Source organism: Lytechinus pictus, chromosome 17 (genome assembly GCF_037042905.1).
Source record: "Lytechinus pictus isolate F3 Inbred chromosome 17, Lp3.0, whole genome shotgun sequence".
NCBI lineage: Eukaryota > Metazoa > Echinodermata > Echinoidea > Temnopleuroida > Toxopneustidae > Lytechinus > Lytechinus pictus.
In genome coordinates, this window is record NC_087261.1 from 17,413,107 (window position 1) to 17,438,841 (window position 25,735).

General features: G+C 37.5%; 1 protein-coding gene across 1 annotated transcript; it reads left to right on the forward strand.

Moving 5' to 3' along the window:
- Positions 1–5,585: 5,585 nt before the first annotated feature.
- LOC135157346 (plexin-A4-like) lies at positions 5,586–8,792 on the forward strand. The gene is made up of 3 exons (XM_064112577.1): positions 5,586–5,654; positions 7,254–8,341; positions 8,661–8,792. The coding sequence occupies exons 2-3, from the start codon at positions 7,301–7,303 to the stop codon at positions 8,790–8,792; spliced, it is 1,173 nt and encodes a 390-aa protein (XP_063968647.1). The 5' UTR covers positions 5,586–5,654; positions 7,254–7,300.
- The last annotated feature ends 16,943 nt before the right edge of the window (positions 8,793–25,735 follow it).

Genomic DNA, 25,735 nt, shown 5'->3' on the forward strand with positions numbered 1-25,735 from the left:
TGTACGCAGATGGGTAGAATATGGGCAACCCATATGGTACCCATGTGGCATCTGGGGCCCATATTCCGTTTGCAACGTGGTCTTCGTCTAGCCCCCATATGAGCATGTGGGTTTTATGCAGGATACATGTGGGCCGTGGAACACAGAGCCCATGTATAGCCAAGATAAACCATCTGGTCCCAGAAGGTCTATCTGGGACCAGATGCAACATCTGGAACCCAGATGGCATTTCTTTTATCTTTTAGCCTTGTCTGGGCCCCACATGTGTAAGAGGGCTTTATGTGGGCGACATGTGGGCTGTGGGACATAGGGTCCAGATAGAGCCCGGATAAACCATCTGACCTCAAAGGTCTATCTGGAAACTATCTGGGCCGAGATTCCCAATCTGGGGCCCAATGTTCCTTTTGCATCGTGGTCCCCATCCGGGCCCCATATTGGCATGTGGGTTTAATGCAATTACATGTGGATTGTTAAGCACAGAACCCATAAAGATCCTAGATAAACCAGCTTGGCCCCATGAAGACCTACCTGGGAATCATATAGGATAGATGGGTTCAAGTATGGCCAATAGTAACCCACATAGCCCATGTGGGTTCCTATATGTGATCTATGTAACGTTTGCACCCGGGTTCCAAAATGGGTTCTGCATGGGTTCGAGGTCTCGTTTCCATCTGGGTCCCATCTGGGCCCCATGTAAGCTCCATGTGGGTTCATTAAAAAAATAATTGGTGTCATTAAGGTCATTGAAGCACATTTTGGCAACTCATTACACTAAGCCATATCATCTTATCCTATCCTAAAATTCTACATCCTAATCCTAAATCCTAATCCTATCCTACACCTATTTAACAGGTCTTGTCATTGACTTCTATACATGTATAACGAGCGAGTTTACAAAACTTGACAAATTATGGTTAACAATATTGCTGGATAATATTGAATTTGGAACCCAGATGTGAACCATCTGGGTCCCATGTTGCATGCAGGAGCTTCATCTTGGAACCATATGGCATCCATTTTGGCAAAGCGAAATAGAAGCACTTACATGTCAAAATCGGAAAAGTAAAAAGTATTTCCAACGTCAGATTGCGTTACTACATGAAGTAGTTGTGTGTTTTGCGATAATTTAGTTGAGGGCAACCTTTTTGAAAATATTTCGGATTGATTACAAATTTATTTAGCTCCAGTTTAGTGAGCGAGTGTAGCGAGTGAGTGGTCTTTAAGTTGAAAGATGTAAAACTCACTTTATGGTCAATTTTGGCGCTAATTACTGTTAATAAGGTATCCTTTAAGTTGTATGTTGAATAGATAGTAGCCGGTGACACTTATTCTCATAACTTCAAGAGAACATAAACTATGCATAGGCGGGTGCTAATTTTGCCAATGGGGGTGGGTATGCAGGGAGAAAAACATTTTATCCACATTTTCCCCCGCTCGGCCACTTAAAGCTACTTTTTTGTATTTTTTTCAGAGGTAGTCCTAATAACTCCTAAACTAAAGACTTAAGTTTTGAGTACATCTTAGTTTTTATTACTACAAACATAATCATAAAATCTACATCAATATTGCGAGCTCAGGACGTGAGATCAATTTTTTGGCATTTTATATAGGCCTCTATGATTATTTAAACAGGAAAAACAAAAAATCATAGCAGTTCTTATTATCACGAAAAGAGACTTTGTACTGACCTGAAAAGGCATCTGGTAATGACTTCTTTAAGTGACTCATGATATTGCCCAGAACAACACACAGTGGTCCCAATTTGGGGCCGTCATATTTGGTTCTGGGATAATCTTTATCCCAATTGCCCAGAACAACACATATGGGGGCCCACGTGTGTTGTTCTGAGATGATTTCTATTCAGATTACCCTGAACAAAACATAGGGGGCCCATATGTGTTGTTTTGAGACGATTTCCATCTGGATTTTGCCCAGAACAACACACATTGGCCCCATGTTGGGTTCACACATGTTGTTCTGTGATAATCTTTATTCAGATTGCCCAGAACAAAGCATATGGGTACCCACGTGTGTTGATCTGGGATGATTTCCACCTGGATATTGCCCAGAACAACCTACATTGGTCCTATTTAGGGCCTAAATGTGTTTTTCTGGGATAATTTCTATTCAGATTGCCCAGAACAACACATATTATAGGACCCAAATGGGGCCACATGTGTTTTTTGGGGGATGATTTCTATTCAGATTGCCCAGAACAACACATATTGGAACTATGTTGGCCCCGCATGTGTCATTTTTGCAGGATTTCCATTTGGAGTTTGCCCAGAATAGCGCATATGGGGCCCATGTGAAGCCCAGAGGTGTTTCTCTGTGATGTTTTCTGCTCAGAATTGCCTGAATAATATATATGGGACCCATATGGGTGGGGTTTGGGATAATATCTATTTGAATCGACCATATGGGTCCCATATGGGATTCATGTGGGGCATATATGCCCCAGTCAGCCCAGATGAAACCCATACGGTGCCCAGTTGTTTTGCTACCTGGGTTATACTCAAATTTAATGAACTAGAACCATATACTTTCAAAGTTATGACGACATTTCAGAAAACTTAACCATGGTTAAGATTTCGATGTTTATTTACCAAACATGGTCTAAATTCATTGAAACTTAGGCAGGATATTCAGTCATACTTGATTACCCTTATGTCCAAGTTTGATGAACTAGATCTATATACTTTAAAGTTATGATGACGTTTCATAACATCCACGTTGATGGCGCCGCCGGAATGGGGTGCCGACAGTCTCGGTCGGCTGTGCAGGTGAGACAAAAAACACTAAATTTTGTTGTACATATACAATGCTCATTACCATGATTATTGATCGAAATAGAAAGCGGGTTTTTATCATAATCAGTGATGGGATAAGGAAAAGTTTAGCAAAAACTAAGATGCGGTACACATCCCGATTCCTTAGAGTAAAAATTTAAAAAATATTATGAGAGTTAAATTAAAAGCGATCAAAGATACATAAGAAAGGTAACCAAAACTGCAAATTAAACTTTGGATATGACACTAAATGCTGATCACGAAATTCGTTTTTTTTTTTTACCCCAAATTTTCCAGAAATGTTTATGACATGCATATAAATGTGCAAGCGAACGAGGTTTCAATACTGAACGGAGACCAAAGATGTCTTTCAAGTGTTTCAAGGTCTATATGTATATATATGTGAGGCTGAATGCATTGAAATATATTGCGAGCGAGCACCTAAAGCACTAGATGGTGCATTTGGTCGATGAAAATAGTGCGCACAGTAGTTTCAGAGTTGATGTACTAACAATTGCTCGCCTAAATCACGTAAATGTCTACACTGAATGGATTGATGCCTGAGAAAAAATGGCAACTGTTGGCTAATTTACAAACTCTAAGGTGTTGTAATTGGTGAATTATTACGCTTACTATTGGTAATCCAATGTCCAGGAGTGTACATACAAAGCTTCCAGATCACTTTCTTTGCCGACGTAAATAATCTTTTCTCCGAATGTCTAAACCCAATTTCAATTCATACAATAAAAGGACAAGTCCACTCCAACAAAAAAAATTGATTTGAATAAAAAGAGAAAAATTCAACAAGCATATTACTAAAAATTTCGTCAAAATCGGATGTAAAATAAGAAAGTTATGACATTTTAAAGTTTCGCTTCATTTCACAAAACATTTATATGCACATCTCGGTCGGTATGCAAATGAGGGAATTGATGACATCACTCACTCACTATTTCTTTTGTATTTTATTATATGAAATATGAAATATTTTGATTTTCTCGTCATTGTCATGTGAAATGAAGTTTCATTCCTCCCTGAGCACGTGGAATTCCATTATTTTAACATTTTGTGCTTCAGGTAAGGAGATCCTAATCATCAAATTCGTAAAAATTGAAATATTGTATAATTCGAACAATAAAAAAAAAAATAGTGAGTGAGTGACATCATCGACTCTCTTATTTGGATGTAACTGGCTCGTTCATACAATTATTTTGTTAAAAATAAGCGAAACTTTGAAGTGTCATAACTTTCCTATTTTACATCCGATTATAATGAAATTTTCAGCATTGTGCTTGTCTGATTTTTCTCTATTGATTAAAATCAACATTTTTCTGAGGTGGACTTGACCTTTAACAATATTTTTCTTCCCCGATTTTGTTTGTAGCGATGTGTACGAAAAGTTGGCATATGTATAATTTTGTTTTGTTGGCATATGTATAATTTTGTGACCAGCTGCGTTCCTAGGATTTTTCAAAAGGGGGGCAAATTTTGTGGAGGATATTTCGTCCGCGAAAAAAATTAACAAGCAAAAAAAAAGTCTTCAACCACAAATAAAGGACTTCGTACGAGAAAAAAAAAATCAAAAAAAAAAAGAACTTCAGGTTCAAAAGAGGGGGCACACGTCGGTTTTCATTGCATTTTTACATTATAAATTATTAATTTTGCTTATCAAGGGGGGGGGGGGGGCACGTCCCCTCGATCAGTTGTGACTCGTCCCTTAGGTACGCTAGTGTTTGGGACTATTTTAAGGTTTCACGAGCGTGAAACATTTTTCATAGACTGTTGTGTTAAAATAACACTTAAAAAGCAAATCATTAAAAATTGGGAACTAAATTAGTGGGTTGAATTCATTTCAATTCAATTTATTTTTCATTCTTCAACATAATACAAATAATTACAAGCTAAATAAATTCAATTTAAATAAAAGCATGAACAAAATTCAACATTGAATAAATGATGTACAAAAAAATATGAATTAACATGCATGTCAAATTTTAATCAAAATAATCAATATAAATGTTAACTAACAGTGGGCAGGATATGATTTATATCTGGCATTTCAATTCTGACCAAAAAGGGTACCTGCACCAACTCATTTTAAAAATAAATAGGCATTTATGACGTCGAAATCTGCGGGATCTCCTGACGGGTTCAAAATCATCACCTGAAACAGTATGACATCTCTTATTCTTCCACCAGTCAAATAGTTCCAAAAAATTTTCAAAATTTGGGCTAAGGACGTTTAGTAATTTGCCCTTCCTATGATCAGTGTTAGATGGCTATTATAAATCGTAATCCTACAATTCTTTTCAATCAGCTAGATCAATTTAAACCTCCCAAAATGGGAATGGGTTGGATGGAATGAACATCTTTTGCCTTCCTGTTGCATTAAGCCTCGTGACACTTTTGAGCGCCCTCAGTGAGGACAAGAAATATCATATTTGAATACCATATGCAGGTCGATAAAAACGTTGCACTTTATTGTTCAGACTGTTTATTTTGTGTTGATTGAATAGTGGTTCATTCCATTATCCTGGGGGATATCTTAGTTCATTAACATGAAATATAGGTAATTCATATTAAAAAAATGCACCGATGGGTGCCTTTTTTGTGTACTACTTATAAACATATCAAAGATTTTTATAAAGGTAGCTCAAAGTTTGCCAAATATGCTTTTAGAAAGCTTCATTTGAATATTTGACATTATCCTTTTTTTAAGCTATGGTACATTCTAAAAGCGGAAGAAGTGTAAAAATCAATCGAAGTTCCAATTCTCACCAGACATTTTATACAGCATCGCCGTCCGACTGATGAGTCTCTGCAAAGTAAGCGCAATGTTTTATCCTGCCTAATTTGACCTGAAAAGTGAGTATCGAATATATTATCATAAATCAGTCTAATTTACTTCATTTCTGTGAAGGAGAAAATCAGGCAATTAATTTAAGTGTCAAGTTAAGCTGACGTTATCCCGTGACTATGAACTCTAAGCGTATTTGCTGACAAATGACTTATGGCTACATAAATTATCAATGTACTATAGTGGGACCTCCTGTAAAAATGTGCATTTCAACCTTATTTGCAAGAGGATAAATGAATATTAAACCAGGCCTGATTAAACACATGAATATCTTGGCCGATAGATTTATAAGGTATTTTAGTCAGTACCTATTTGTCGATGTGTCAATGTTTCTGTTTCTAAATAAATGACTTGCATGCGTTTGAGCATGCATATAAATGAAAAAAGTATTACCTTTTGACCTTTTCCGTTTCCCCTAGTTAATAAGAGGAACTTGATTAATAGTTGGAAATAAGTTTTGCTTTTGTTATTAAAAAAATAGCCTATGGTTTTTTTAACACATTCGTACATATCATTTCATACTATTTCATTTTCATTATACAATATTGACCTCAAATGGTCGAAGAATCTTTCTTTTAGGCTAACCGTTGTTGTTAATTCATGCCAGAGTATATCCCTAAATGAAACTCTCTCTTATTGGTATACTTGCTTTACACTGTGATATACCTTTTCTTTTTGGTCATAAACTGTTGAATGAAACCATTTGCCCCCTTCTCTTTGCAATGATATCCGTAAGACAATTGAGTTGTACTACTTACACAGAAACCAATGGGTGGAACCTATGTATACAAACCGTAGGAAAGATCACACATTTTTACCTTTAATGAACACATCATTATACTGTATGTACAATTATCATGATGTATATTACAAAATCAAGCCTATTTCAAAGAATGCATACTTACAATATATCGGTGATGTTGGAAAACGAATGAGCAGAAAGATTGTCATACATATTGTTAATTCATTCTAAAAAATAAAAAATAAAAAATCATGAAGACATGAGACTACCAGATGTTCGTACTGCCCCCTACGACCCATTTGTCAATCATCCAACCAGGAAGTTCCATTTGAACATGTTCAAGAGATGCCGCAAAAGTTGTTCAGTCAATGGGAAGGGTTCACTGCAGAGGAACTTGACTTAAACATTTCAAGAAAAATTGCAAGACCCACAAAGACCTATTAAGAAATCATAGGGAGACTTTCTCAAATAAAAATCAGAGACAATTAAACAGTAATTAATGCATTAATTGGTAAATCTAAACATGGACAATAGGTCCATGATCTAAATAAGGAAAATAAATTGACTTGTTAGCAGTGTTGTAAATGTAGAGCGAGAGGGGTCATAATGTTGAGTTGGAATTATTATAATGGCAATGGCTCGCTGGAAAAGGTTTTGATAACAATATTTCGGGAAAAAAGCAGACCTAACAGCTATTACTTACCATTTATTTAGTCACATGTCAGCATAAAAAAGTAACTTGTCTTAATTACATGCAGACATGTTTAACAAACAAACTTGCCATAAGACTAAGGTTTTTCGTGTTTTTTGATTTTGTAAAAGGAGCTGCCTAAAAAGTCGTATTCTGATATCTTTATTTTTACAGCTCTGATCAGAAAATACAAGCCTACTTTGTAGGAAACATCCAGGATCATGACTCACAGTGTATTGGGAGTACTTCTAATCCAGATTCTGATATCATGTCAGATCGGATCAATCCAATCAGCTCCTCTCTCCTCCTACTTGGTATCTTCATTTACACCTCCTGATTCTGATTTCAAGCTACCATTTAACCACATCGCCTTCAACAACATCACTGGAGATATCTATATAGGAGCACGAGAGAGGCTCTACCAACTCGGCTCCGACCTGAACGTAAAACAGACTGTCAATACTGGAAAGTGTCAGAATGATGAAGGTCTTTTCAATGATAATAAACTCCTTATTGCGGTAGTAACGCCTCAAAAATACACACTCGTCGCTTGTGGGGGCTGTGACGTTAATTGTCAAACAAGGGATTTGGCTAATATTTCACTTGACCAGGGATATTCAACAGACACTGTTGTAGCTACAGGAGACAACCCTACTGTTGGGGTTGTTGCTTTTGGATTCAATGTCAATTGCCAAACTGATGAGAGGGATACCCTTGATGAATACCTTTACTTATATACTGGGATCAGTGGCAAGGGTAAAAGTGAGACTAGATTCATTTCAAAGCTCACTTTATCTGACCTTTCGATACAGCAATACATACCTATACATGATATAACTAGTGACATACGATTCACGTTTAAACATGTCATTTCCTACAAAGATTATATCTATTATTTCATATCAAGAAAACAAAATACCTATTTAGGAGGGTTTTGCCGTAAAACACTGGATTGTGAGTTTGAATCTTACACGGAAATAATGTTGCAGTGTGAACCTAACAATGACATGAATGAGGTGATCCAATCTGCTCAGATCGGACCAGCAGGTTCCCAGTTAGCGGAGTCAATGAATATAAACAGCACAGATGACTTATTGTACGTGGCATTCTCATCTACATCTTCGTTTTCTCTTTGTGTGTATAAGATGATCGATGTCCAGCAGAGATTCGACGATGCTATCTTAGGGTGTATTTTAGGAACAGGCACTGGCACTACGAACACCTTCTTGGAAAGGCAGAATGAGGAAAGTAAATGTGGCCAAGTAAGTCATTGTTATCCGATAATTAGGAATATATGTTTGAAAATTTTATTTAATAATAAATAGTTTTAGTTATACGTTTATATGTGTGTGAGGGTGTGTGAGTGTGTGGGTGTGCGTGTGTGTGTGTGTGTATGTATGAAAATAGTCTGCTTCGGCATATGGAATAAAGAAATCACAAAAAGTTAAGTAAATGCTGTGGAAATAAAATCGTACATTTTAAAAGGAGTATAGCTCTAAAAAGATGAAATGTAAAGTCACACTCTTCGTCAGTGCCCATGATGTGACAAAAAAGAGAATTCAAAATCCGTTTCTGACACAGTCCGGCAGCCCAGGAGATTTATTCAACCGAAAGCCGGACAAGCAAATGACCTCAGAGCTGGATGGCATGGAACCTGAAGTTTACAAAAACGCATTGCTGCCGGTTCTATCCGTGGTCTTCCCTCCGAAATGACGTAATATATGACGTCACTACAAAATGACCATATTTCACAATTTTTAGACATTCTACACACAGCATGAAGTCAAGGAGTAATATCTCAGCCAAACCATGTTTGTTTTATATGAAACTTTCAAAATATCCCTTTCAAATAGTGCACAAGAGATATGCAAAATTTCACGAACATATATTATTGTTTACATATGTTAATGACGTAATTAAATTTGCATATCATTAGTTTGGGAGATTTCTTGCATCAAAAATCGTCGAAAATCGATTCAGAATTATTTGTTCTTTTTTAGTGTATATTATTTGATATATTTCCTCTAAAGCATAATATCATTCTCTTTATCTATATCTCTACTTTTAGAACACTGAAACGCTTCATGACAATATGCATGTCTTAATTTGCTTAGTTTAATGGCAAATACCGTATATTACTCGATATTGCGATAAAAGGACACCAAAAATCAACCTCTGTAAAAACAGTATATTTTTCTATATCAGCTACATAATAAAGCAATGAGGGCGAAGCAGAGCCTACCCCCCTCCCTTATGGGACCGCCGGAGACCCCATCTTTTTTTCGTATTTTGCCCATTTCTTGGAAAATTCGACATTTTTGGAGCCCCTTTGAAGGGAAAAGACGTTTCTGCTTTGCAGCAAAGTCACTTTTATTGTTGGTTAACCACTTAGGGATAATAGAGTAGAGTTTTCTCTATCTGCTACATTTAAAGAAATGCTGGTACAGCAAAGCCTATCCCCTCTGGGGACTGCCAAACTTACCCACCCTTTTGACGTATTTTACCATTTTATGGAAAAATATGCTAATTTTGAGCCCCGATTGAGGCAAAAAACGTTTCTGATATGGAATATAGTCACTTTCATTCTTTTAAAACTACATGGAGATGAAAGAGTAGAAATTCCTCTATCTGCTACATATAAAAAAGTGCTAGCATATTGAAGCATACCCCCTTAAGTGAGCGTCGAAATCACCCATCCCTTTTTCATATTTCACCTATTTATGGAAAAATATGTTATTTTTGAGCCTCCATTGAGGCACAAGGTGTTTCTGCTATTAGGTAAAACCACTTTTATTGCTTTTAAACTATGTGGATACAAAAAAGTCGAATTTTCTCTATCTGCTACAAACAAATAAGTGCTGGGATATTAAAGCATACCCCCTCAGGGGGTCGTCGAAATCACCCACCCCTTTTCCATATTTTACCTATTTATGGGAAAATGCTATTTTCGAGCCTCCATTGAGGCAAAAAGTGTTGCTGCTATGTAGTAAGGCCAATCTTTATTGTTTTTAAACTATATGGAGACAAAGGAATAGAGTTTCCTCTATCTGCTACATATAAAGAAGCGCTAGTACAGCAAAGCCTACCCCCTCTGGGGACTGCTTAAGTTACCCGCCCTTTTGACGTATTTTACCATTTTATGGAAAATTATGCTAATTTTGAGCCCCGATTGAGGCAAACAACGTTTCTGATATGGAATAAAGTCACTTTCATTCTTTTAAAACTACATGGAGATGAAAGAGTAGAGATTCCTCTATCTGCTACATACAAAGAAGTGCTGGGATATTAAAGCATACCCCCTCAGGGGGTCGTCGAAATCACCTACCCCTTTTTCATATTTCACCTATTTATGGGAAAATGCTATTTTCGAGCCCCCATTGAGGCAAAAAAAGTGGTGCTGCTATGTAGAAAGGCCACCTTTATGCTTTTTTCAACTATATGGAGACAAAGAAATAGAGTTTCCTCTATCTGCTACATATAAAGAAGCGCTAGTACAGCAAAGCCTACCCCCTCTGGGGACTGCTTAAGTTACCCGCCCCTTTTACGTATTTTGCCAATTAAAGGGAAAATATGCTATTTTCGAAGCCCCATTGAGGAAAAGGGTGTTTCTGCTATTAGGTAAAACCACTTTTATTGCTTTTAAACTATGTGGATAGAAAAGAGTCGAATTTTCTCTATCTGCTACATACAAAGAAGTGCTGGGATATTAAAGCATACCCCCTCAGGGGGTCGTCGAAATCACCTACTGCTTTTCCATATTTTACCTATTTATGGGAAAATGCTATTTTCGAGCCTCCATTGAGGCAAAAAGTGTTGCTGCTATGTAGTAAGGCCAATCTTTATTGTTTTTAAAATATATGGAGACGAAAGAGTTCAATTTTCTCTATCTACTACATATAAAGAAGTGCTGGCATATCAAAGCATACCCCCTTAGGCGGACGTCGAAATCACTTACCCCTTTTCCATATTTTACCTATTTATGGGAAAATGCTATTTTCGAGCCCCCATTGAGGCAAAAAGTGTTGCTGCTATGTAATAAGGCCAAATTTATTGCTTTTAAACTATATGGAGACGAAGATTTAGAGTTTTCTCTATCTGCTACTTATTAAGAAGTACTGGCACAGCAAAGCCTACTTCCTCTGGGCAATGCCGAAGTTACCTGCCCATTTTACGTATTTTGCAAATTTATGGGAAAATATGCTATTTTTGAGCCCTCGTTGAGGCACAAGGTGTTTCTGCTATGAGTTAAAACCACTTTTATTGCTTTTAAACTATGTGGATACAAAAGAGTCGAATTTTCCATATCTGCTACATATAAAGAAGTGCTGGCATATTGAAGCATACCCTCCTAAGGGGACGTCGAAAACACCCACACCTTTTTTATATTTCACCTATTCATGCTATTTTCGAGCACCCATTGAGGCAAAAAGTGTTTCTGCTATTAGGTAAAACCACTTTTATTGCTTTTAAAGTATGTGGATACAAAAGAGTCGAATTTTCTCTATCTGCTACATATAAAGAAGTGCTGGCATGTTAAAGCATACCCCCTTAGGGGGTCGTCGAAATCACCTACCCCTTGTCCATGGTTTACCTATTTATAGGAAAATGCTATTTTCGAGCCCCCATTGAGGAAAAAGTGTTGCTGCTATGTAGTAAGGCTAATTTTTATTAATTTTTAAACTATATGGAGGCGAAAGAGTAAATTTTCTTCTATCTGCTACATACAAAGAAGCGTTGGCATATTGGGGCATACCCCCCTAAGGGGACGTTGAAATCACCCACACCTTTTTTTATATTTCACCTATTTATGCTATTTTCGAGCCCCCATTGAGGCAAAAAGAGTTGCTGCTATATAGTAAGGCCACCTTTATTGCTTTTAAACTATATGGAGACAATAGAGTAGAGTTTCCTCTATCTGCTACATACAAAAAAGTGATGGCTTATTGAAGCATAACCCCCTAAGGGGACGTTGAAATCACCCACACCTTTTTCATGTTTCACCTATTTATGGGAAAATATGCTATTTTCAGCCCCCCTTGAGGCAAAAAGTGTTGCTGGTATATGGTAAGGCCACCTTTATTGCTTTTAAACTATATGGAAACAAATTAGTAGAGTTTTCTCTATCTGCTACATACAAAGAAGTGCTGGCATATTAAAGCATACTCCCTCTGGGAAATTCCGAAGTTACCTGCCCCTTTTACATATTTTGCTAATTTATGGGAAAATATGCTATTTTCGAGCCCCCGTTGAGGCAAAAGGTGTTTCTGCTATCAGGTAAAACCACTTTTATTGATTTTGAACTATATGACACGAAACAGTAGAGTTTTGTCTATCTGCTACATACAAAAAAGTGCTGGCATATTGAAGCATACTCCCCTAAGGGGACGTTGAAATCACCCACACCTTTTTCATGTTTCACCAATTTATGGGAAAATATGCTATTTTCAGCCCCCCTTGAGGCAAAAAGTGTTGCTGGTATATGGTAAGGCCACCTTTATTGCTTTTAAACTATATGGAAACAAATTAGTAGAGTTTCCTCTATCTGCTACATACAAAGAAGTGCTGGCATATTAAAGCATACTCCCTCTGGGAAATTCCGAAGTTACCTGCCCCTTTTACATATTTTGCTAATTTATGGGAAAATATGCTATTTTCGAGCCCCCGTTGAGGCAAAAGGTGTTTCTGCTATCAGGTAAAACCACTTTTATTGATTTTGAACTATATGACACGAAACAGTAGAGTTTTGTCTATCTGCTACATACAAAAAAGTGCTGGCATATTGAAGCATACTCCCCTAAGGGGACGTCGAAATCACCCACACCTTTTTCATGTTTCACCTATTTATGGGAAAAATATGCTATTTTTAGCCCCCCTTGAGGCAAAAAGTGTTGCTGCTATATAGTAAGGCCACCTTTATTGCTTTTAAACTATATGGAGACAAATTAGTATAGTTTTTTCTATCTGCTACATACAAAGAAGTGCTGGCTTATTAAAGCATACTCCCTCTGGGAAATTCCGAAGTTACCTGTCCCTTTTACATATTTTGCTAATTTATGGGAAAATATGCTATTTTCGAGCCCCCGTTGAGGAAAAAGGTGTTTCTGTTATTAGGTAAAACCACTTTTATTGCTTTTAAACTATGTGGATAGAAAAGAGTCGAATTTTCTCTATCTGCTACATACAAAGACGTGCTGTCATATTAAAGCATACCCCCTTAGGGGGTCGTCGAAATAGCCTACCCCTTTTCCATATTTTACTTATTTATGGGAAATTGCTATTTCCGAGCCCCCATTGAGGCAAAAAGTGTTGCTGCTATGTAGTAAGGCCAATCTTTATTGTTTTTAAACAATATGGAGACAAAAGAGTAGAGTTTCCTCTATCTGCTACATACAAATAAGTGCTGGCATATTGAAGCATACTCCCCTAAGGGGACGTCGAAATCACCAACACCTTTTTCACGTTTCACCAATTTATGGGAAAATATGCTATTTTCAGCCCCCCTTGAAACAAAAGGTGTTGCTGGTATATGGTAAGGCCACCTTTATTGCTTTTAAACTATATGGAGACAAATAAGTAGAGTTTCTTCTATCTGCTACATACAAAGAAGTGCTGGCATATTAAAGCATACTCCCTCTGGGAAATTGCGAAGTTACCTGCCCCTTTTACATATTTTGCTAATTTATGGGAAAATATGCTATTTTCGAGCCCCCGTTGAGGCAAAAGGTGTTTCTGCTATCAGGTAAAACCACTTTTATTGATTTTAAACTATATGACACGAAACAGTAGAGTTTTGTCTATCTGCTACATACAAAAAAGTGCTGGCATATTGAAGCATACTCCCCTAAGGAGACGTCGAAATCAACCACACCTTTTTCATGTTTCACCTATTTATGGGAAAAATATGCTATTTTTAGCCCCCATTGAGGCAAAAAGTGTTGCTGCTATATAGTAAGGCCACCTTTATTGCTTTTAAACTATATGGAGACGAATTAGTAGAGTTTTTTCTATCTGCTACATACAAAGAAGTGCTGGCTTATTAAAGCATACTCCCTCTGGGGAATGCCGAAGTTACCTGCCCCTTTCACATATTTTGCAAATTTATGGGAAAATATACTATTTTCGAGCCCCCGTTGAGGCAAAAGGTGTTTCTGTTATTAGGTAAAACCACTTTTATTGCTTTTAAACTATGTGGATAGAAAAGGGTCGAATTTTCTCTATCTGCTACATACAAAGACGTGCTGTCATATTAAAGCATACCCCCTTAGGGGGTCGTCGAAATAGCCTACCCCTTTTCCATATTTTACTTATTTATGGGAAAATGCTATTTCCGAGCCCCCATTGAGGCAAAAAGTGTTGCTGCTATGTAGTAAGGCCAATCTTTATTGTTTTTAAACAATATGGAGACAAAAGAGTAGAGTTTCCTATATCTGCTACATATAAAGAAGCGCTGGCATATTGAAGCATACCCCCTTAGGGGGTCGTCGAAATCACCCACACCTTTTTTTATATTTCACCTATTTATGCTATTTTCGAGCCCCCATTGAGGCAAAAAGAGTTGCTGCTATGTAGTAAGGCCAATCTTTATTGTTTCTAACAATATGGAGACAAAAGAGTAAAATTTTCTCTATCTGCTACATATAAAGAAGTGCTGGCATATTGAAGCATACCCCCTTAGGGGGTCGTCGAAATCACCAACACCTTTTTCACGTTTCACCAATTTATGGGAAAATATGCTATTTTCAGCCCCCCTTGAGACAAAAAGTGTTGCTGGTATATGGTAAGGCCACCTTTATTGCTTTTAAACTATATGACACGAAACAGTAGAGTTTTTTCTATCTGCTACATACAAAGAAGTGCTGGCTTATTAAAGCATACTCCCTCTGGGGAATGCCGAAGTTACCTGCCCCTTTCACATATTTTGCAAATTTATGGGAAAATATGCTATTTTCGAGCCCCCGTTGAGGCAAATGGTGTTTCTGCTATTAGGTAAAACCACTTTTATTGCTTTTAAACTATGTGGATAGAAAAGAGTCAAATTTTCTCTATCTGCTACATACAAAGACGTGCTGTCATATTAAAGCATACCCCTTAGGGGGTCGTCGAAATAGCCTACCCCTCTTCCATATTTTACTTATTTATGGGAAAATTCTATTTCCGAGCCCCCATTGAGGCAAAAAGAGTTGCTGCTATAGAGTAAGGCCACCTTTATTGCTTTTAAACTATATGGAGACGAAGAGGTAGATTTTTCTCTACCTGCTACTTATTAAGAAGTGCCGGCACAGCAAAGCCTACTTCCTCTGGGAAAAGGCCGAAGTTACCTGCCCCTTTTACATATTTTGCAAATTTATGTGAAAATTTGCTATTTTCGAGCCCCCGTTGAGGCAAAAGGTGTTTCTGCTATAAGGTAAAACCACTTTTATTGCTTTTAAACTATGTGGATACAAACGAGTCGAATTTTCTCTATCAGCTACATAAAAAGAAGTGCTGGCATATTAAAGCATTGCCCCTTAAGGGGTCGTCGAAATCCCTTCCCCTTTCCCATATTTTACCTATTTATGGGAAAATGCTATTTTCGAGCCTCCATTGAGGCAAAAAGTGTTGCTGCTATGTAGTAAGGCCAATCTTTATTGTTTTTAAAATATATGGAGACGAAAGAGTTCAATTTTCTCTATCTACTACATATAAAGAAGTGCTGGCATATCAAAGCATACCCCCTTAGGCGGACGTCGAAATCACTTACCCCTTTTCCATATTTTACCTATTTATGGGAAAATGCTATTTTCGAGCCCCCATTGAGGCAAAAAGTGTTGCTGCTATGTAATAAGGCCAAATTTATTGCTTTTAAACTATATGGAGACGAAGATTTAGAGTTTTCTCTATCTGCTACTTATTAAGAAGTACTGGCACAGCAAAGCCTACTTCCTCTGGGCAATGCCGAAGTTACCTGCCCATTTTACGTATTTTGCAAATTTATGGGAAAATATGCTATTTTTGAGCCCTCGTTGAGGCACAAGGTGTTTCTGCTATGAGTTAAAACCACTTTTATTGCTTTTAAACTATGTGGATACAAAAGAGTCGAATTTTCCATATCTGCTACATATAAAGAAGTGCTGGCATATTGAAGCATACCCTCCTAAGGGGACGTCGAAAACACCCACACCTTTTTTATATTTCACCTATTCATGCTATTTTCGAGCACCCATTGAGGCAAAAAGTGTTTCTGCTATTAGGTAAAACCACTTTTATTGCTTTTAAAGTATGTGGATACAAAAGAGTCGAATTTTCTCTATCTGCTACATATAAAGAAGTGCTGGCATGTTAAAGCATACCCCCTTAGGGGGTCGTCGAAATCACCTACCCCTTGTCCATGGTTTACCTATTTATAGGAAAATGCTATTTTCGAGCCCCCATTGAGGAAAAAGTGTTGCTGCTATGTAGTAAGGCTAATTTTTATTAATTTTTAAACTATATGGAGGCGAAAGAGTAAATTTTCTTCTATCTGCTACATACAAAGAAGCGTTGGCATATTGGGGCATACCCCCCTAAGGGGACGTTGAAATCACCCACACCTTTTTTTATATTTCACCTATTTATGCTATTTTCGAGCCCCCATTGAGGCAAAAAGAGTTGCTGCTATATAGTAAGGCCACCTTTATTGCTTTTAAACTATATGGAGACAATAGAGTAGAGTTTCCTCTATCTGCTACATACAAAAAAGTGATGGCATATTGAAGCATAACCCCCTAAGGGGACGTTGAAATCACCCACACCTTTTTCATGTTTCACCTATTTATGGGAAAATATGCTATTTTCAGCCCCCCTTGAGGCAAAAAGTGTTGCTGGTATATGGTAAGGCCACCTTTATTGCTTTTAAACTATATGGAAACAAATTAGTAGAGTTTTCTATATCTGCTACATACAAAGAAGTGCTGGCATATTAAAGCATACTCCCTCTGGGAAATTCCGAAGTTACCTGCCCCTTTTACATATTTTGCTAATTTATGGGAAAATATGCTATTTTCGAGCCCCCGTTGAGGCAAAAGGTGTTTCTGCTATCAGGTAAAACCACTTTTATTGATTTTGAACTATATGACACGAAACAGTAGAGTTTTGTCTATCTGCTACATACAAAAAAGTGCTGGCATATTGAAGCATACTCCCCTAAGGGGACGTTGAAATCACCCACACCTTTTTCATGTTTCACCAATTTATGGGAAAATATGCTATTTTCAGCCCCCCTTGAGGCAAAAAGTGTTGCTGGTATATGGTAAGGCCACCTTTATTGCTTTTAAACTATATGGAAACAAATTAGTAGAGTTTCCTCTATCTGCTACATACAAAGAAGTGCTGGCATATTAAAGCATACTCCCTCTGGGAAATTCCGAAGTTACCTGCCCCTTTTACATATTTTGCTAATTTATGGGAAAATATGCTATTTTCGAGCCCCCGTTGAGGCAAAAGGTGTTTCTGCTATCAGGTAAAACCACTTTTATTGATTTTGAACTATATGACACGAAACAGTAGAGTTTTGTCTATCTGCTACATACAAAAAAGTGCTGGCATATTGAAGCATACTCCCCTAAGGGGACGTCGAAATCACCCACACCTTTTTCATGTTTCACCTATTTATGGGAAAAATATGCTATTTTTAGCCCCCCTTGAGGCAAAAAGTGTTGCTGCTATATAGTAAGGCCACCTTTATTGCTTTTAAACTATATGGAGACAAATTAGTAGAGTTTTTTCTATCTGCTACATACAAAGAAGTGCTGGCTTATTAAAGCATACTCCCTCTGGGAAATTCCGAAGTTACCTGTCCCTTTTACATATTTTGCTAATTTATGGGAAAATATGCTATTTTCGAGCCCCCGTTGAGGAAAAAGGTGTTTCTGTTATTAGGTAAAACCACTTTTATTGCTTTTAAACTATGTGGATAGAAAAGAGTCGAATTTTCTCTATCTGCTACATACAAAGACGTGCTGTCATATTAAAGCATACCCCCTTAGGGGGTCGTCGAAATAGCCTACCCCTTTTCCATATTTTACTTATTTATGGGAAATTGCTATTTCCGAGCCCCCATTGAGGCAAAAAGTGTTGCTGCTATGTAGTAAGGCCAATCTTTATTGTTTTTAAACAATATGGAGACAAAAGAGTAGAGTTTCCTCTATCTGCTACATACAAATAAGTGCTGGCATATTGAAGCATACTCCCCTAAGGGGACGTCGAAATCACCAACACCTTTTTCACGTTTCACCAATTTATGGGAAAATATGCTATTTTCAGCCCCCCTTGAAACAAAAGGTGTTGCTGGTATATGGTAAGGCCACCTTTATTGCTTTTAAACTATATGGAGACAAATAAGTAGAGTTTCTTCTATCTGCTACATACAAAGAAGTGCTGGCATATTAAAGCATACTCCCTCTGGGAAATTGCGAAGTTACCTGCCCCTTTTACATATTTTGCTAATTTATGGGAAAATATGCTATTTTCGAGCCCCCGTTGAGGCAAAAGGTGTTTCTGCTATCAGGTAAAACCACTTTTATTGATTTTAAACTATATGACACGAAACAGTAGAGTTTTGTCTATCTGCTACATACAAAAAAGTGCTGGCATATTGAAGCATACTCCCCTAAGGAGACGTCGAAATCAACCACACCTTTTTCATGTTTCACCTATTTATGGGAAAAATATGCTATTTTTAGCCCCCATTGAGGCAAAAAGTGTTGCTGCTATATAGTAAGGCCACCTTTATTGCTTTTAAACTATATGGAGACGAATTAGTAGAGTTTTTTCTATCTGCTACATACAAAGAAGTGCTGGCTTATTAAAGCATACTCCCTCTGGGGAATGCCGAAGTTACCTGCCCCTTTCACATATTTTGCAAATTTATGGGAAAATATACTATTTTCGAGCCCCCGTTGAGGCAAAAGGTGTTTCTGTTATTAGGTAAAACCACTTTTATTGCTTTTAAACTATGTGGATAGAAAAGGGTCGAATTTTCTCTATCTGCTACATACAAAGACGTGCTGTCATATTAAAGCATACCCCCTTAGGGGGTCGTCGAAATAGCCTACCCCTTTTCCATATTTTACTTATTTATGGGAAAATGCTATTTCCGAGCCCCCATTGAGGCAAAAAGTGTTGCTGCTATGTAGTAAGGCCAATCTTTATTGTTTTTAAACAATATGGAGACAAAAGAGTAGAGTTTCCTATATCTGCTACATATAAAGAAGCGCTGGCATATTGAAGCATACCCCCTTAGGGGGTCGTCGAAATCACCCACACCTTTTTTTATATTTCACCTATTTATGCTATTTTCGAGCCCCCATTGAGGCAAAAAGAGTTGCTGCTATGTAGTAAGGCCAATCTTTATTGTTTCTAACAATATGGAGACAAAAGAGTAAAATTTTCTCTATCTGCTACATATAAAGAAGTGCTGGCATATTGAAGCATACCCCCTTAGGGGGTCGTCGAAATCACCAACACCTTTTTCACGTTTCACCAATTTATGGGAAAATATGCTATTTTCAGCCCCCCTTGAGACAAAAAGTGTTGCTGGTATATGGTAAGGCCACCTTTATTGCTTTTAAACTATATGACACGAAACAGTAGAGTTTTTTCTATCTGCTACATACAAAGAAGTGCTGGCTTATTAAAGCATACTCCCTCTGGGGAATGCCGAAGTTACCTGCCCCTTTCACATATTTTGCAAATTTATGGGAAAATATGCTATTTTCGAGCCCCCGTTGAGGCAAATGGTGTTTCTGCTATTAGGTAAAACCACTTTTATTGCTTTTAAACTATGTGGATAGAAAAGAGTCAAATTTTCTCTATCTGCTACATACAAAGACGTGCTGTCATATTAAAGCATACCCCTTAGGGGGTCGTCGAAATAGCCTACCCCTCTTCCATATTTTACTTATTTATGGGAAAATTCTATTTCCGAGCCCCCATTGAGGCAAAAAGAGTTGCTGCTATAGAGTAAGGCCACCTTTATTGCTTTTAAACTATATGGAGACGAAGAGGTAGATTTTTCTCTACCTGCTACTTATTAAGAAGTGCCGGCACAGCAAAGCCTACTTCCTCTGGGAAAAGGCCAAAGTTACCTGCCCCTTTTACATATTTTGCAAATTTATGTGAAAATTTGCTATTTTCGAGCCCCCGTTGAGGCAAAAGGTGTTTCTGCTATAAGGTAAAACCACTTTTATTGCTTTTAAACTATGTGGATACAAACGAGTCGAATTTTCTCTATCAGCTACATAAAAAGAAGTGCTGGCATATTAAAGCATTGCCCCTTAAGGGGTCGTCGAAATCCCTTCCCCTTTCCCATATTTTACCTTTTTATGGGAAAATGCTATTTTCGAGCCTCCATTGAGGCAACAAGTGTTGCTGCTATGTAGTAAGGCCAATCTTTATTGTTTTTAAACAATATGGAAACAAAAGAGTAACATTTTCTCTATCTGCTACATATAAAGAAGTGCTGGCATATTGAAGCATACCCCCTTAGGGGGTCGTCGAAATCACCTACCCCTTTTCCATATTTTACCTATTTATGGGAAATTGGTATTTTCGAGCCCCCATTGAGGCAAAAAGAGTTGCTGCTATATAGTAAGGCCACCTTTATTGCTTTTAAACTATATGGAGACGAAGGAGTAGAGTTTTTCTCTATCTGCTACTTATTAAGAAGTGCTGGCACAGCAAAGTCGACTCCCTCTGGGGAATGCCGAAGTTACCTGTCCCTTTTACGTATTTTGCAAATTTTTGGGAAAATATGCTATTTTTGAGCCCCGTTTAGGCAAAAGGTGTTTCTGCTATGAGGTAAAACCACTTTTATTGCTTTTAAACTATGTGGATACGGAAGAGTCGAATTTTCTCTATCTGCTACATATAAAGAAGTGCTGGCATATCAAAGCATACCCCCTTAGGGGGTCGTCGAAATCACCTACCACTTTTCCATATTTTACCTATGTATGGGAAAATGCGTATTTTTGAGCCCCCATTGAGGCAAAAAGTGTTGCTGCTATGTAGTAAGGCCATTTGTTTTCATTGTTTTTAAACTATATGGAGACGAAAGAGTAGATTTTCCTCTATCTGCTACATACAAAGAAGTATTGGCATATTGGAGCATACCCCCCCCCCCCCATTAGGGTGTCGCCGAAATCCCCCACCCCTTTTCCATAGTTTACCTATTTGTGGGAAAATATGCTATTTTCGAGCTCCCATTGAGGCAAAAAATGTTTCTGCTACATAGTAAAGCCAGTTTTATTCTTTTGAAACTACGTGGAATTAAATGAGTAGACTTTCTTCTATCTGCTGCTAATAAGTGGTTGCACAGCAAAGCCTGTCCACTCTGGGGGTTTCCAAAGTCACCCACCCCTTTTCCATATTTTTTTTACAATATATGGAAAATCTGCCAATCTTGGAGCCTCTGAAGAAGGAAGAAGTCGATATTCCAGCACTCTTTTTACATGTAGCTGATAGAAAAAAGGCTATTCTTTTATTTCCAAGTGGTTTCCAAAATCAAAACTAGCTTTACTATATAGCAGAAATGCCCTTTTGCCTGAATGGGGGCTCAAACACTGCAATTTGTTTTTTAAAGAGGGAAAATAGCCTTAAAAGATGGAAGAGTTCGGCAGCCCCTGAACAGGGAAGGCTACCACATCTTTATATGTAACTGATAAAGAAGATCATACTTTGTCATCTTTATGTGCCTACAAAACAAAAACAGGGGCTTTACTGCAAGGCAGAAACACCTTTTGCCTCAATGGTTATCCAAAATGACAAATTTTCCGAGAAATTAGCAAAATACGAAAAAAAGAGGATTTGGTGACTTTGCCAGCCCCCCGATGGGTAGGCTTTGCTATGCCCTAACTTCTTTATATGTACTATTTTGTCTCTAAGTGATTTAAAGGAAAAAATACATACCCAAAACAAAATTGCTACTGGCTCTTGTGGAACTAGGATTTAAGGTGCCCGAGAGTAACTGCAAGCAAAATGAAAGTGCAGAGCAATGCCTCGACCATCTATCTTTTTCAAGAGATTTCATTATTATAAAAGTTGCTTTGTGTAGAAAACGCCTTTTACCCTCATACACATGATACAAGTAATACATACCTTTCTATCGATCGCTAAGCACGTTACATGCATTTCTGCATGTTAGGCACATCAACAAAGGCGATGCAAGATAAAACAGATAGATGTCAATGCACATGATTATTTTGGTTCAATTTTTTTGGATGATTTTTTTTCCAAAAAATATTAACTGGTCTATTCAGAAAACAATTTCAACCAATTTCTACTATCCAAATGATAGTAAAATGCGTATTCATTTAAGATTGTCCCATTGCCAGACTCTGTGCAAAAAAATATGAAAATAATTGATTTTCATTTAAAAAGTCCAAGAGGGCCGCCAAAGATATCAATTTTGAACCCCGTTTGACATGATTTTGCAAAGGGAACATCAAGATTCATTAACTAGACACTTCAGGCAAATACAAAAACGTTGAGTGAAAAATATTGTGATGGTACACAGGAACCACTTATCCGACTCGACTATAACGATGCAGTCATACATGGTATAGGTTCGTTGTTGAAATCTAGGCTGAAAACGTAGCCTATAGACTGCCCAGTGGGCAATCAATCTTTGCTGAAATCATTTATTTATCAGCAACGACATAATGAGGATGAAAATATGTTCTTTGGAAGATTTAATATCATGTAAAATGCAGGAAACATCAATAAAGTAGGCATATCGTTAGCACACCTCAGCTATATGGTAAAACTAGGCCACAAAACGCACGATTTCTATGTGCGCATCTTATTAAAAAGGGGGCTGAAATCACAGTCTATAATGTCATTTTCAATTGCTGGCATATATTTTCTAAAAGTAGAGATATAGATTGAGAGAATGATATTATGCTTGAGAGGAAGTATATCAAATAAAGTACACTAAAAAAGAAAATAAATTTCTGATTCGATTTTCGACAATTTTTAAAGCAAGAAATCTTCCAAACTAATGATATGCAAATTTCATTACGTGATTTGCATATGTAAACAATAACATCTGTTCGTGAAATTTTGCATATCTCTTGTACACTATGTGAACTATTTATTTTGAAAGCTTCATACAAAACAAGCATGGTTTGGCGGAGATATTACCCCTTGACTTCATGCTATGTGTAGAATGTCTAAAAAATGGTTAAATAGGGCCATTTTGTAGTGACGTCATGTATTACGTCATTTTGGAGGGAAGACCACGGATAGAACCGGCAGCAATGCATTTTTGTAAACTTCAGGTTCCATGCCATCCAGCTATGGGGTCATTTGCTTGTCCGGCTTTCGGTTGAATAAACCTCCTGGGCTGCCGGACTAAGCCGTGAAAAACACGTCTTTTCATTGGCATACGGATTGTGAAACTCGCCTTTCAAAGCAATCAATGCGCTGAAGATGGATGAAGCGCACTGTAAAAGACGCATCTGAAGACACGTTGCCAGTATATACATACACACACACACACATATATAAATATATATATCCAGCAATGGAGATACACACCTGAAAGTCGACCCTGAGTCAACCGACTTGAAGTCATTGACTCAGTGTCATGTTCAGAACTTCAGAAAATTGTTTGAGCTCGGAGAGTGTACTGCGGCCGGTGTACCGGCGGATCCTGCGCCTGGCAGATACTGTTCTAGGCACCAAATCCGCCGGCGGATATGGTTCTCCTCCGGCGGATTCAGTACCAAAAAAGGCCACTCCCTTCGGAAGATTCGGAAGATATCGTTCTTGCGCTATCGCGATATCCTTCATTCATCACGTTCACACGTCATGCATGCACGCGCACCGCGCGTGAATAACGTTGCGAAATGAAGTTCGAAGAAGAGGTGGGTTAGCCTTAGTCTAATTGAGAGCCAGCTACCTTTCGGATTCTAGTTACATTAGGCCTTGAAGAGGAAAGCCTCAACATTTTGCCTTTATTCTGATGATTAGGGACAGAGTCAGACTCAGACTGACGTTAATCAGAGATTAAGTTTGCACAAAGAAGAATCTAACTTTGAGCTATTTTTTGGCATTATATTCAGTAAATAAAATCATATTCTACACTTTTCCTTTGCTTTTCTTTCCTCCTTTCTTTTTGTTCTTGTTTGTAGAACTTTTTGGGACCATAGCCCAACCCTTCCATACGCAGTGCTGTGCGGTTGGGGTCCGGAATTTCTTGATATCAAAGCCATTTAAACCTCGCAGATTGCCGCTATTTTAATCAAATCGCGGGCATGTACAGGATATAGCTTTTACACAACACATTTATTCAACCCAGTTGCGTAATGAACCAAATATTTTGAGGGGCAAAACATAGTAATGTGAGAAAAATCTGTAAAAAGTCGCAAAGCGATCGAGCTGGAAAAAAATGCCTTTTGAAATTAAATTCTAATTATGTAATTGATTTTTCCATTAGATTCAGCAACTAACAAATTTCATTGTTTCCATTCATTTCATTATACCTTGTCTCCTTTAATTTATTTTATTTCTCTTGGGTGTGGAACCAAGACCCCCCCCCCCCCGGCGCATGTGCAGTAATTGAACGTGATTGTGAACGGGAAGCGTTATAGAGCAATTTGAGGTTCAGTATAAATGAAGAGCCCCTACTGTGTGGGGTCTGGGGCAAAGCCCCGGTAGCTTATTTACATAAAATTTGGCTATAGCTTATAGCACAATGTTGTATGCAGTCCATCTTTCTTCCCGCTCTTTAATTTCAATCATCGGAAGCCCGGTCGTGTTAATTTTTTTGTTCTTGTCCCTTTTCTTTGTTTTCCAAAAATTAGCTTTTGACTAATTGCATTTTACCTTCGTTTCGCGCTATTGTTTGCCATTTTGTCATCTTTTAATTTATTTCCCACCGTGCTATTGCATTACATATGCCTGTTTTGGAATGATTTGTTCTTTCTCAAATGTTCATTTTCCCGATTTCCTTCCTTTTCCATTAAAAAGGTTTTTTTTTCTTCGTTTTCTTTTCACTTTTTCCTTTCCTTTTCCCCTCATTCCCCTTTCCCTTTCTTTCTCCCTCCTTTTTGTTCCTTTCCCGTTTTTCTTTTATTCCTGGTTAAATCCGACAGGGGGCAACTCCCCCCGCCTGTTACGTCATGAATATCCATTAGGTGGACTGATGATGTCACATCTCCACTTGTTCTTTTGTAATTTATTATATGAAATTAGGTTTATTCAAATTTTTTCCTCCAAGAACTAGAAAATTTGGATTGACAACTGATTTAGTGCATTAGATATTTATTGCTGCAACTTATTTCATTATAAGGGAGACATATTATTCACACAAGTATGAAATAAATGAAAAAAATATGGTTTTGTGTGATAACATAAGAAAACGGAAAATGGGGATGTGACATCATTAGCCCAACTAATGAATATTCATGATGACTGTTTTCACAAAATATTGCTTAACTTTAAACTTCAATAACTTTATTATTTGTTATCCGATTTTGATGAAATTTTCTGCATTTTGCTCAGTGAATTCTACTCTATGTATTAAGATATAAATATTTTCAGCCCGGACCATCCCTTTAATTCAGATTCCTTAACAAAAATATTGAAAAAAAAGGAATAAAAAAAAAACAAATTAAAAATAGGCCTACAATAAACTACAT